At 33.6% G+C, this 12,775-nt stretch overlaps 1 protein-coding gene across 1 annotated transcript; it reads right to left on the reverse strand.

The window, feature by feature from the left end:
- Window positions 1–2,780: 2,780 nt before the first annotated feature.
- On the reverse strand, window positions 2,781–9,855 carry LOC120259919 (glycosyl hydrolase 5 family protein-like). The gene is made up of 6 exons (XM_039267378.1): window positions 9,622–9,855; window positions 8,161–8,408; window positions 6,344–6,864; window positions 5,755–6,196; window positions 5,557–5,604; window positions 2,781–2,826 (listed from the first exon to the last, which is right to left on the reverse strand). Exons 1-6 carry the CDS (start codon window positions 9,853–9,855, stop codon window positions 2,781–2,783), a joined length of 1,539 nt encoding a protein of 512 aa, XP_039123312.1.
- Window positions 9,856–12,775: the final 2,920 nt, after the last annotated feature.

Here is a 12,775-nt window from a genome sequence, read left to right on the forward strand (position 1 = left end):
CAAGACTGCAAACATGGTCTGTGTATTTCTCTAGATCTTCAACTTGCCAATACTTTAAAGGTACACACACAAGTACACGGGTGTGTACTTAGCCTGTGTATTCTGCTAAGTGTGGTTTTTAGTCACATTTTTCTTTCGATTGTATTCCTTTAGCTCTAGTTGTGCTTATAATGACTTGCAAGTTCAAATGGAACAAACTAAATACTAAATTATCCATAAAAACACTCTTGAGAATAACTTAAGTGCAAAAATAATAATTAAAATGTGTATGATATAGCACTTATCACCCCTTACAGCTGTAAGCATGCCATATGAGGCAAACAGAGAACCTTACAATCGTGGTTTACATATGTAAGCCATCTAAAAGAATCTAAGATTTAAGGTGACACCAACTACCTTTGGCTATCTATTTCAATTGTTCTCCTCCATTTCTCATTATGGCGGGACTCTCCTTTCCCATTCTCCACCCCTTATCCTCTACTGTTACTTTTGAGTGCTTTATAATGGATTTTAACTCTTTAGGAAGCTTTTCACAACATCAATTTTTTGATTTTCTTCTCTTGCATCAAGGTATATCATTTCTTTCCATTTTTATAGCAAAACTTTGATTAAATGCGGTGAAATGTCTTACAATCAGTTTTAGGAGTCATTTGGATCATTGTGATAGAATGAATGTAGAAATGTCATGCTCCATTATACAGGATGGATCTTTACCGCCTAAGCTCGAGGCTTAAGACCATAAAGGTAGCGTAAGTCTTTTGTAAGGAAGATGTAAGCAATGCATATTTGAGAAAATTCTATATCTTTTAAAGTAATATTTCATATTTTCTTTTCTACAAGATGACTAGAGCAACGAGGACCACCACTAACTCATCCAAGAGGGCCAAGATTGGTGACGCAGGACACACCACTGCTACTCCACCGGTAGGACCATCATTCTCCGCCCCTCGATTTCGAGTGTAGTATGACCGCTTGTAAACAAAAAGATATGGCGAGTCTCACATCATGGACTAGCATTTGCTCATGCACCAAGGGCTAGAAAATGTGGACTTCCATTTGGTGGATTTTAGTGGGTGGAACCGGCTGCTATCTGTTGAGGAGCCAATCTACAGTGACATCACATTAGAGGTTCTTAGCACTATTGAGGCAGACAAGAGTTTGGTAGGTTATGTTAGACCCAAGGCCATTCAATTAAAATTGGTTGGTGAGCCCCGATGTCTGAGCTACATCAGTTTGTGCTGCTAATGAGGCTATACGATACCAACTTTTTAACTAACCATCGATATAACATGTTGGAGATCAACTTTTCTCTTCTCGTCATCCCCAATTGAGTTTGGCACTGTCTAAGTATTAAGATAGAGTGAACTCTTCAATCTATGGCCCGTATCTTAAATAAGAGTGAAATACTTGAACACATGTTTCAATAAAAAAAACTAACAAATTAATGCTTCAAGAAAAGGCCAATAACAACAAACGTTTACACATGCATGATGAGAATGCATGCATGCATAACATTGTTAACTTAGAAAAAGTTGATTAGATATATATGGAATATCCTTGCTAATTGCATGTCATGCATGTATACCAACCCAATTTGTCACCACCTCATAATATATTGAAATAGAAAATATAAAATACGATTGATCTTCTCATATATTTGACGAGTTTATATCTAATTAAAGATAATTTTAAACTTATGCATATCTATTAACTATTTTCAGTTATCTAATGTGTGATCAATCAAACTATTTCTTCTATTTGTGGCATTTTGATATGTTTAATGAGTTTATTTCTTGAGTATTATTATTTAACAAGTCATATAATTTCAACTTAAAACCACATGCGCACATAATATATCAAGAATAATATTTAATTAGATATTTAATACATAAGCATTTAGACTAGATATACTCTTTTTTAACAATACCACTTGAATATATATGATTGCCCATGTTATATAGAATTCAGCCATTAATCTGTAAAAGTTTAAGGATCAAGCTTCCTTTACCCACTTTTTCAATAATCCTGTTCTCATATGGATGAAATCCAAAAGAGAAGAAATAATCCAAGTCATGATCTTATCCATCTCTTTCTAATTTATTAACAAGAAATCTATAACCTTTTATTATGTTACTTAATTATATCATGATCTTGATTGATTTATCAGTCATCTATTAGCATTTTTGCATTTCTAAGTTTCTACCCAAAAATAATTCATTCTAACCTACAAGTAAGCCTATATTAACCTTTATATATAAAAATATCTATATATATATATATGATCTTGTTCAACTACTCCCTGTGAAAATGTTCATCATTCTAAGCAGCCTCGTTGTCGTAGAAAAATTCTAACAAGTTAACATTTTTCTAACATTTTTCTACAGAGACTCAATCAATTCCACATATCATGCATGCATTTCATTTCATTTCCCTTTGAATGATCCTTTTCTATTCCATTTCTTTGCTAATAAATACCCATGCATATCCACATGCCATTCATTCATCAAGACAAAAAAGAAAAATAAATAAAACACCTTGAAACTTTAGCCATGAACATGTGCCTTGTTAAACCATTCATTGAAGACAGGCTTAGTTTCCTTGTAAGATCTATTGTTATATATATAGTTCATAAATCATATGTATTACTACTAATTTCTGTCTTTGCAATATTATTATTTAGGCTGTGCACACTATATCGAAGTGGCATCAAATGCAAAACAAACTTCCTTTTGGAGTATATCTTAATATTCTCATTAGATTTCCGCATTAACAAAGAAAAATCATACAAAACGATCAAAGCCTTCAAGCATTGCAGTGAAGAAATAGCTGCAAGGAGAGGAAATAATGCCTTAAGATAAAGCTCACAACTTACACAATCGAAGGTTATGCAGTGATTCCTATGAAGACGAAGCTCATCAGGGTTTAGTGATTCCGGTAGCTCCGGCGGCACTTGCGGTGACGACAACCTTCTTCAAACCCCTAACAAAATAGCTCAATTAATTCTTCCCAAACAAAAACCCAATCAACCACCAAAACCAAAAACAAGAAAACACCCAAAAAAAAACTAAATCAACAACATGAAATCCATAATCACATAACATACGAAGGGGGAAACAATCACCTTAGGAACTCGACCAGCTTCAATTGTGCGCAAGAAGCAAAAGAAGACATGGATAGAGAGAAAATTAAGAAGAAACGGGGGAGAGACACCGAAAGAAAAAGCTTTAATCTTTACATAAAACTTTACCGGCGTTTATTAATATAAACACCGTTATACAAATTTATTTTCGCGGATAATTTTAACCCCAATCCCGCCAATTACTTTCGAGGCATTTATTTCCTTAAACGCCGCCATATCAAAAACTATCCCGGCGTTAATTAATATCAATGCCTCTCCTCTACATTAAATATATATTTTCCACATGTTAAATTCTCCAAGCCAATAAATTACATTACCGGTGTTTTATTATTTTAACGCCGCTAAATAAGCAAACTTGCCGGTGCCTATTGATATAAATGCCGCTAATGGAAATTAAAATTTTGAACTTTAATTCCTCTTATTTCCTGAATTTATTTGGCGGCGTTTATTTCAATAAATGCCTCTATTTTACCGGCACTTTTTAAAATACACGCCGCTAATGTAAATCTTTTTCCAAGCAAAAATTATTTAAAACCCGGAAAGAATATAGCGGCGTTTATGTCTAATAAATGCCACCAAATAAAATATATTGGCGGGGTTTTTTTAAAAACTCTCCGAAATAAACGCCGCAGAAGCCCTACTTCGGTGTAGTGTTGTTGAATCCTTCTCTCTGAGGATAATAGCCTCCAACTCTATATGGTTGCAACTAATTCCAATACCATTTTGATGGTTTAACCTCCTTTTAAAGACTAAAATTTGTTGAATAAAGGTAGTTTGGCAATGAGTTGTTGCAGCAGAGATCAAGAATTCAAGACGAAATAAAATTAGTTCTTGTGAACCACTAATTTATTGAAAAAAGGAACAGACAAAGAGTACGGACCTAGAAAAAAAAGAACACACTTCAAACAGAACAAAAAACAATAGGCTCTCATCAGAGGTGAAGCACTCTAACAATGCAAGGAAAGAAACTAAAAGGAAAATGAAAACACGGAAGATAGGTAGCTAGGCTAGCGAAGTCCACCGTCTAGCAACGAAGGCCTACCCTAGTTGTTAGAAGGAGTAAGGAATCCTAGACTGAATCTCGTTTCAAATCACCAGTGTGGTCTAAAACTCTTGTTCTCATAAAATCTATGGAACGCTTTATCCTCTAGGAAGCATCATTTAGAGATTGCTGTTGTCGATATGTATCTGTGGAAAACCAAGAAAGAAGCATGTTAGCAATTTTAAAAATAATCATGTTGAAAGGTAGAGTAAGTAATTTAAAAATATGATTATTTCTCTCAAGCCAAATATTCCAAACAATAGCTCTAGAGTTGAGATCCCAAATAGTTCATTATCTGGTATTTAACGATGATAGCTAGGATGTCCAGATCTTAAATATGGAAGGTGGAGGGGCATGTAAATCTAAGATTATATAGAGAAAGGACGAAATCCGATTCGAATATTCACAGTTAAGAAAAAGATGTTCTATTGTTTCAAAAGCTTTGTGACACAGAACGCATGTATCAGTGGCCAACTAAAAGTTACAACCTTTCTTGAAAAGGTTTGTGAGAGTTAAGATTTTATCATCCCATACTGGCCAGTAGAACAATGAGATTTTACTTGGACAATGTATTTTCCTTTTCCAAAATTGAGGATATAACAGGCTACGAACTCCTCCATCTATTAAGAACTTATAAAGGATTTAACCCAGGTGTTCACATTTTCATCCCCTTTCACTTCTTCCCTTTTTCTATTTCTTTTCCCCTGATCACTGAAGTTGTTTGGGATTGAGATCAGAAGTGGTAAGAGATTATTTAAAGTAGTTGTATGAAAGAATCTCGATCTCTGTCGAGTCTAGATTTTGAAAGAAATGTCTTAAAGATAAACAGGGAGAGCCACTATCTCTGAAAAAATTAGACCATGAATCTTTGGGAGCTCTCCCGTTATACCACTTATCAAACCAAATCGTGGTGGTGGCACAATTCTCAATAGTTTCATAAAGGCAAGATTGAAATGAAATTAAAATAGTACTACTTTTGTTTTTTGTTTATGTTTATGTTTTTTTTGTTTTTTGTTTTTTGTTTTTTTGTTTTTAGTATTTTCAAGATAGAGCTCCTAAGATAATATGAAAGGTTACTTATGATTTGACACACATGGCATCATAAGACAAAAAAAACATGAAACCATAAAATAGCATAATATTAGTATAGAGCAATATCTGCTAAAGTCTGAACTTTCTCAAATAAAAAAGATGAATTAGTTGTAGTGAACTGGAGCTTCCTATTTTGTGAGATTTTGCTTTTTAAAAAAATTTGATGTCTTGGTTTTAGTGTTGACCTAACATCTTGTGTCCTATAATATATATGCATATCTGAACCTGAATGTAATGTATATGTTTCTCTAGCATTTTCTCTCCTTTGTTAAGCTCTCTTTACCTGAAAATCACAGCAATATCAGCCTCCGCTGTATCATTAGCAAGAGCCCTTCAAATAGGATGATGTTTCATTCATATCAATTATTTGAGATATAGCATTATATTTTGAGAAGGATATAGTAATTAATCACTCACTACTGTACCAAAAGAAACATTTGACTAGCACTAAAGTCACCTAAACTCCACCAGAAACAATTACTTTTCCAAATTTGATTGCTCACTCGTAAGCTTTCTAGTGCTCCTGACAAGCTTAAACCATTGACTCTCAGGGTCACATTGTTCTTTCCCTTGTAAGCACCTGCATGGATTGGTGACAAGATCCCTTGCATTAGGTCCAGTATCCAAGCATATAGACCCTGAAGACTGAGATGAAAACTGCATGTTAGTTGCAGATATTACATCCCATTTTGAATCCGTCCCACCACAATTAGCTCCAAGTGTTACAGGTTGTTCTGCACCATCTGCATGCAAACATAATTCTGTTCCTTGAATTTTCAACACTCCATTATCATTGGCCCAGGCTTCTGTTTTGGAGCACCTTCCCAACACAGCTTGCTTTCCAGAATTGCTCCTCAAAACACACCTTCCACTTAATGGATGGTACAGCATCTTAAATTCTGGTACTTGGACAGGTAGAGGTCCTGCGTCATATATAAAATATCAATCTAGCTACATTACTTTAGTAATCTATCTCAGCCTAGCAATTTAAAGCTTTTACTGCAAATCATGGAAATTCACAAAATGTGTATGCAGACAAGTAAATAAATAAATAATAGTAATATATATACCAATGTAGGGAACTTGTATAGATGAAAGGATTCTTAGAATTGTGACATTCCTTGGTGATGCCCAATCATAAGATAACACTGAGTAATCCTCCTCCATATCAGGTATCCCGTCTCTGATATAATAGCTTGCATGTAATGTCCAAATAGCCCATTCAATGTCTAACTCAATTGCAAATGCTAGAAAACAAGTCAAATATCTATTGTCAGCTGTGTTGCCTCCCCTCTGATCAATCCCAAACTCACTCATGAACAAAGGGAATCCATTGTCCAATAGAAACCCAGCATTTTTCATCAGATTATTTGATATCTTTGAACAAACTTGATTGAGGTTTCCATTATTCCATTGGTCTGCATTGTTGAAACCATACCAGTGTACCTCAAAAACAAGCTTTTTTTCAAAACTCAATCTCACTCTATTAGGATCGAGGAAGCTTAGATCCTTATCAAAGTCCATTCCAGAGAAAATCACTAGAACCTTTGGATTGACTTTGTGGATTGTCTCAGCACCACTTATCATGTACCTGTATGTATGCATACCAATAGAATGAGATTTATTTAGTACAAAAAGCAATTTAAATAGTTGTTTCTTTTTCTTTGATTTTATTTTACTGGTAGGAGGGAAGGAGCACTGTTTATAGTATCCATCTTCAAAACATTGTAGAGGCTTATATACTAGATAACATTAAAAAAAAAACAAATTATTGCTTGACGCTCCTGTCTACACATTCTTGATATAAATTAAGTAGTTCTGTCAACCAATTTTTTAACTCACTGATTAAAAAATAGGTTTTGATTAAAGCAATTGTGGGCATCTAAATCAGGGGCGGCTTAACGCAACTGGAGGCATAAAGTGGAATTTTAGAATAAATTCTCTAATTTATTTAATAAAAAATAAATTTTATTTAGATTTTATTTTAATAAATACTTTTATTTGTCTTTCTCAATGTTATTAAACTCATAATGAAGAGATATATTTAAACTTTGTGAGTAAAACTCATAAAAGTAAAAATGTAACAATATAAAAACTACAAAAACTTTTATTTGCAATAAAAATATTAATATTATATTAATTTTGCAAAAATAAATGCATGAGAAAAGCCAAAATAGAGGATCAAAATAGAATTATGAAAAATTAGTTAGAGAAGATATGAGATTAATTAAGCGTCAAAAATAAAAATATTTAATATCTTATTGTGTCATTTTAACTTTTAAAAGTTAGCTAAGATTATATAACATTGGTTAAATACTAAATTAAAATATATTTATATTATGATAATTATTGGGAATTTTTCAAAATTATAAGTTTTAAAATTATTACTAAAAAATCTAAAGATGAGGCTTTGGAATTTAAATAATTTTTAAAAAATCTAAAAGTGAGGCCTTAATATTAAAATTATTATTAAAAAAAAATCTAAAAATGAGGCCTTAATATTAAAACTATTTTAAAAAAATCTAAAGATAAAGCCTTAAAAATCGTTAGTAGCTAAAGCAATTATTTTATTGGCCTTATCCTTGAGCAGGCCCTGATCTAAATTAAAATATTTAAACTTTGATTTTAGCTATTAAGTTATTTGATTTTGAAAAGATAGATAAAAACCATGCATTAAAAGAAAAAGAAAAACAAAAAGCAAACAACCCCCACAATACTTGTTCATTTTGACTTGCTCGTTTAATAAAACAATAAAAAAAATAATCCTACTTACGGTAAAAATATGGAGAAATTCATATATATCAAAACTTAAAATTAATATTTTGTTATTTTTTTTATTTTTTTTGTTTTTTAAATAAAATTCTAGTAGTGCTTAGTTTTAACTTACGTGTCCCAGTCCGCACTATTTTGATTGTAGCCTCTGAGCTCATTCCTTAAGCTCATAGCGATGACGTTAGGAGAGTCATGGAATAATGTTGCCATAATTGTCCACCCTTGCTGCCATTCGGCAACGCTGAAATATACATCTCCAAAGAAACCATTGCCATCGTTGCCACTGCAACACCACATTGGTTTGCTCACATGATTGTCAATTATCACCATGATATTTTGTTTCTCTAGGCTTTGGATAACAGTCTGTAAACAGTGAAAAAAATTCACAATTAAATTTATATCTATATCTGTATATATAGGTTTCTTTCAGGTAATCCTTTAAAATATTTTGTTTTTGCAGAAAGCTCCATGTCTTCTTTTTAATTGTATATAACTTTCTGACATCTTGACTATTATTGCAAATAATTAGTTGGTATTAGTTGAAGGCTTTGATCCAAAGTTAATCACTAGTTGACTTATTATTATCCAGGACAGATTTTTAGAAGAGAAAACAAAAAAGGTTCTCTCGGCTTTTCTTCTCTCAAGAAAGCGAAATAAAATACAAAGCCGACGTCTAAGGCTTCATTTCTCTAAAAAACTATCTCATCTTTTTTTCTCCATTTTGTATATTGAAATAAAAATATTAATAGAATGTTTAATGGAAATTATACAAGCAGTTTGAAATTAAAAATTGAAATTACTAGAGTTTAATGGACTGTTTTTAAAATATTTCTCATTCCTTGAAATCTGATTAAATTAGTAAGGTATTACACAGAGACCAAAATCTCAGCGAGTTTTACGATGCAAGGAGCATTTTATAAAAGAGGAAGATCTCATACAGGCATATATGAAAGCAATATTATATGTTTATATTAAGCAATGATGTGCCGTTTATAAAGATTTGTGAAATTGATTATATGCCTGAAAATGCAGGTTTAATTGGATTGTGCAGTAGAATGTTTTGTTTTGTTTTTCTGATTTTTTTTTTTTTACAATAAACAATAAGCTTTGCCCACTTAAAAGGTTTGTCAAAGGATAGACAAGTATAAAAGTGAATCAATTACAAAGAATAATGAAAGTTCATTACGCACCCACAAAAAACTCATCCAGGACTCATTTAAACAGTATCATAGATAGTATTTGAGCCCAAAAACATTGAATGAATAATATTAATTAGATCAGTACCACTACATGTTCCTGATTTTGTTTTATATATATCCTCTTTATTTTTGTAAGTAGATCTAAAAATATAATATTGAGTTTTTAAATTATCTACGATCATAAAATTTATAATTATTGTTTCTTAGCATACAAAACATATTAGTATCATTATTTATATACATTATGCATGTATTTATGTGTTTAATCCTTAATTAGAGACATTAAATTAAAGATCTCTATCCATCTACGTCCTTCTCAAACCATGAATAAATTCATGAACAAAAAGTAAAAGGGAAAAAGAAAATATGAAGCTCACCTTGAATGACTCAACAAGTGTAAGATCAATGACATTAGGGTTATGAGCAAGAATGCCATCAACAGCACTTTTGAGGCCAAGATTGAGGAGTGACTGTCGCACTGGGAGGTGCAAGAACTCTTCCCTAGTAACCATGTAAGTTGCATAAGTGAGTCTTACACAGTTAAAGCCTAAGGCAGCAATGTAGGCAGTGATGGTAGCCAATGGTTGTTTGCTCAGACCCTCAGTGACCATGGTATCAATGTGAGAAGCCCAGTTGACACAGGCTAGCTTCACACGGTGGCCGGACTCATTGAGTATCCACCGCCCATCGGTGAAGAGTTCTAAGCTTAATGACAACGGTGGGAGGTGAAGAAAAAGAAGAAGAATTATGAGGGAGAAAAGGAAAGGCTTCATGGTTGGAGGGACAAGTATGCAATGGTGGTGGTGCAAGTGGTGTTTATATGTAGGTCTATTGTCACTGCCAATTAATTGTGCAATTAATACATATTAAATAAATTTAAAAAGTGCAATCAATAATATTAAATAAATTTAAAAAAGTTTGTTAAATGACCAGATGATGTGTTAATTGTTCAAATGAAGTTCATTAATTAACTCACAGAGGGTATGAGACCTGGCTCTAAATGTCTATTCCCTTGTGCTTCGGTATTTAAAATTAAAATACTCCCATGTTCTTTTTGCTTTTGGCATAAATTTTTCGTTATAATTTTTTTAATTAATTTTTTTAATAAAAATGGACAAATTACATTACAAACAAATACATAGGAATAGGGAGAGAATTCATTAAATCACAAATAAATCCATAAGAACAGGGAGAGAATTCACATCATATCATGACCCCGATAAGTTTGACAAATAAATTAAAGAAAAAGCAGACGTCATGTTTACATGACGACAGAATTGGGTAGCGTGTTAGTTATTTCTTAAAGCATTCTCTTCGGTTCCTCCAACTCTCTCTCTCTCTCTCTCTCTCTCTCATACAATGTGTTATTTTAAATTAAGTAGATTTAAATAATCCTAGTGGTCCATAACAATATTATTTAAATCCCATATTAATCCTAATTGATTGTGAGCCCCGCCTCTTAATTAAATTCTAGTCATTGATTTTATTTTTAATACTATCCGTTGATTTTTTTTGGAAAAAATGGATAAACCACATTCATTAGAAAAAAAGAACAAGTATAGCAAAACGCTAGAAAAGGGGTAACAAAACAGCAAGAGCTGAAGCTTTACAAAAAAACACAAGGAGTGGAGAGACAGACAACAAGAACAACAAAGAAAATAAGGCCCCTAAAGGAAAGAGAGATCCTTTAGGGGTACAAAAGAGTCCAAGCTAGTCTGCGCCAGGCGAAGAAGGTCGCACAGACGAGTCACCCGGTAACACGTCTCTGGTAGTAAGACACTCCAGACTCCATTTGATCTTCAGCATCGGTTCCTCCAATTTTGCTTTTGTCTATTTAGGAGCTGCATTTAGCCGCATAAGCAACAAACATTCAATCTTCACATTAATAGAAACAGTTGGAAGCCAAATGAAGGCGAAAATACGTGTGTTTCTCTCAATCCAAATATTCCACGTAATTGCGCTGACAATTAAATCCCAAAAGTAAAAGTAAAGATTTCTTTACAATTTTCCTCCAAACCCAACCAACAAAGGTCTGAAAGAGACAAAAGAGTACGTTGAGCCTCAAGGAGCTGCCCAAAGTAACTCCAGATATGAACTGCAACTGGATAATGAATAAGGTGGTGATTGGTTGTCTCAATACCCGCATGACAAATCACATAAGTAGATGTTTGCAGAAGATTACATCTGCATAAAACTAAGTTTCTAGTGTCAAGATCTTGTCGTCACAAGATAGCAAGTTGAAAGGTTAATCTTATTTTGGGCAACAACCTTTCAGGATGATAGGCAACCGGGAACAACGCAAACCCCCATCATTCAAGAAATTGTAGAAGGATTTAACAGAGAATCTTCAATTCGCTATAAGTGTCCAACGCCGTTCATCTATTTCATGTAGTGGTTGCGCGAGGATAGTGTTGAAAAAATTGTTCAAAGTTGGAAAATCATTCAGAGGAATCTCGGGGTTCCTACTTGCAAATTCCTTGATTGATCGTTCTTTGAAAATAGTTAATTGGAAGAGATGGGGCCATAACTCTGCAGGTGCATGCCCATCAACCCAATTATCTTGCCAAAAAAGGGTAGTGGTCCCATTTCAGATAATTAAGTGTAAATTTTTTTCTAAAAGCTGACAAAGTGTGAAGGATGCCATTCCAGAAGAAGGAACGTCTAGCAAATGACTTGTGGAACAAGTTCCACGTTGGGATTCTCTTGAAATAATTTTCACGAATGATGGCATCGCCACACCAACGTTTACCAGACATGATTTTCCACCACCATTTGCCTAGCAACGCACTGTTAAAAGTTTGCAGGTTTAGATTTCCCAACCGCCCTGTTCCTTGGATTTGCATAGCCTAGTCCAACTTACCAATCTGATTTTGCTGTGATGAGTATCCGGTCCCGACCATAAGAAATCCCTCCTGATCTTATCAATGCATAGAGACCCAAACTGAAGTTTGAAAATCGACATCCAGTAAGTGGGGATTGCGGTCAAAACCGAGTTCACCACAGTGAGTCTACCATCCAAAGAGAGTAATTTGGATTTCGAGGTCACTAATCTTGATATGATTTTGTTTAAAAGGATATCCCAATCCTGCCTTCTTGGTCTTCCACTCGAAATAGTTATTCCCAGATAAGTAAGGGGGAGTGAGCCAACATTAGAGTGGATCATCCTAGAAAAAAAGAAATGCAACTCAAGGTTTCTATGGGAAGAGTAAAGACAAGTTTTGTCTGAATTTAACCTTCAGACCAGACATGAGTTCAAAGGTATAAAGAATTAGTTTGATGATTCTAAGGTCTTCTCTCCCTCCCATTATTAAGATCAGTAAGTCATCCATATATTGTAGCTGACACATTTTAATTCAAGATTCTCCAAGAGTCACCCCATGAAGAATACCAGAGCTTAGTGCATTGTTAAACATTGAACTTAGTACATCAACTGCTAGAACAAAGAGAAGGAAGAGAGAGGGTCCCCTTGTCTGAGTCCCCTGCGGTATCTGACGTAGCCACTTTGACAACCATTTATAATAAACTTAGCTT

The sequence above is a fragment of the Dioscorea cayenensis genome, chromosome 5 (assembly GCF_009730915.1).
Source record: "Dioscorea cayenensis subsp. rotundata cultivar TDr96_F1 chromosome 5, TDr96_F1_v2_PseudoChromosome.rev07_lg8_w22 25.fasta, whole genome shotgun sequence".
Taxonomy (NCBI): Eukaryota; Viridiplantae; Streptophyta; class Magnoliopsida; order Dioscoreales; family Dioscoreaceae; genus Dioscorea; species Dioscorea cayenensis.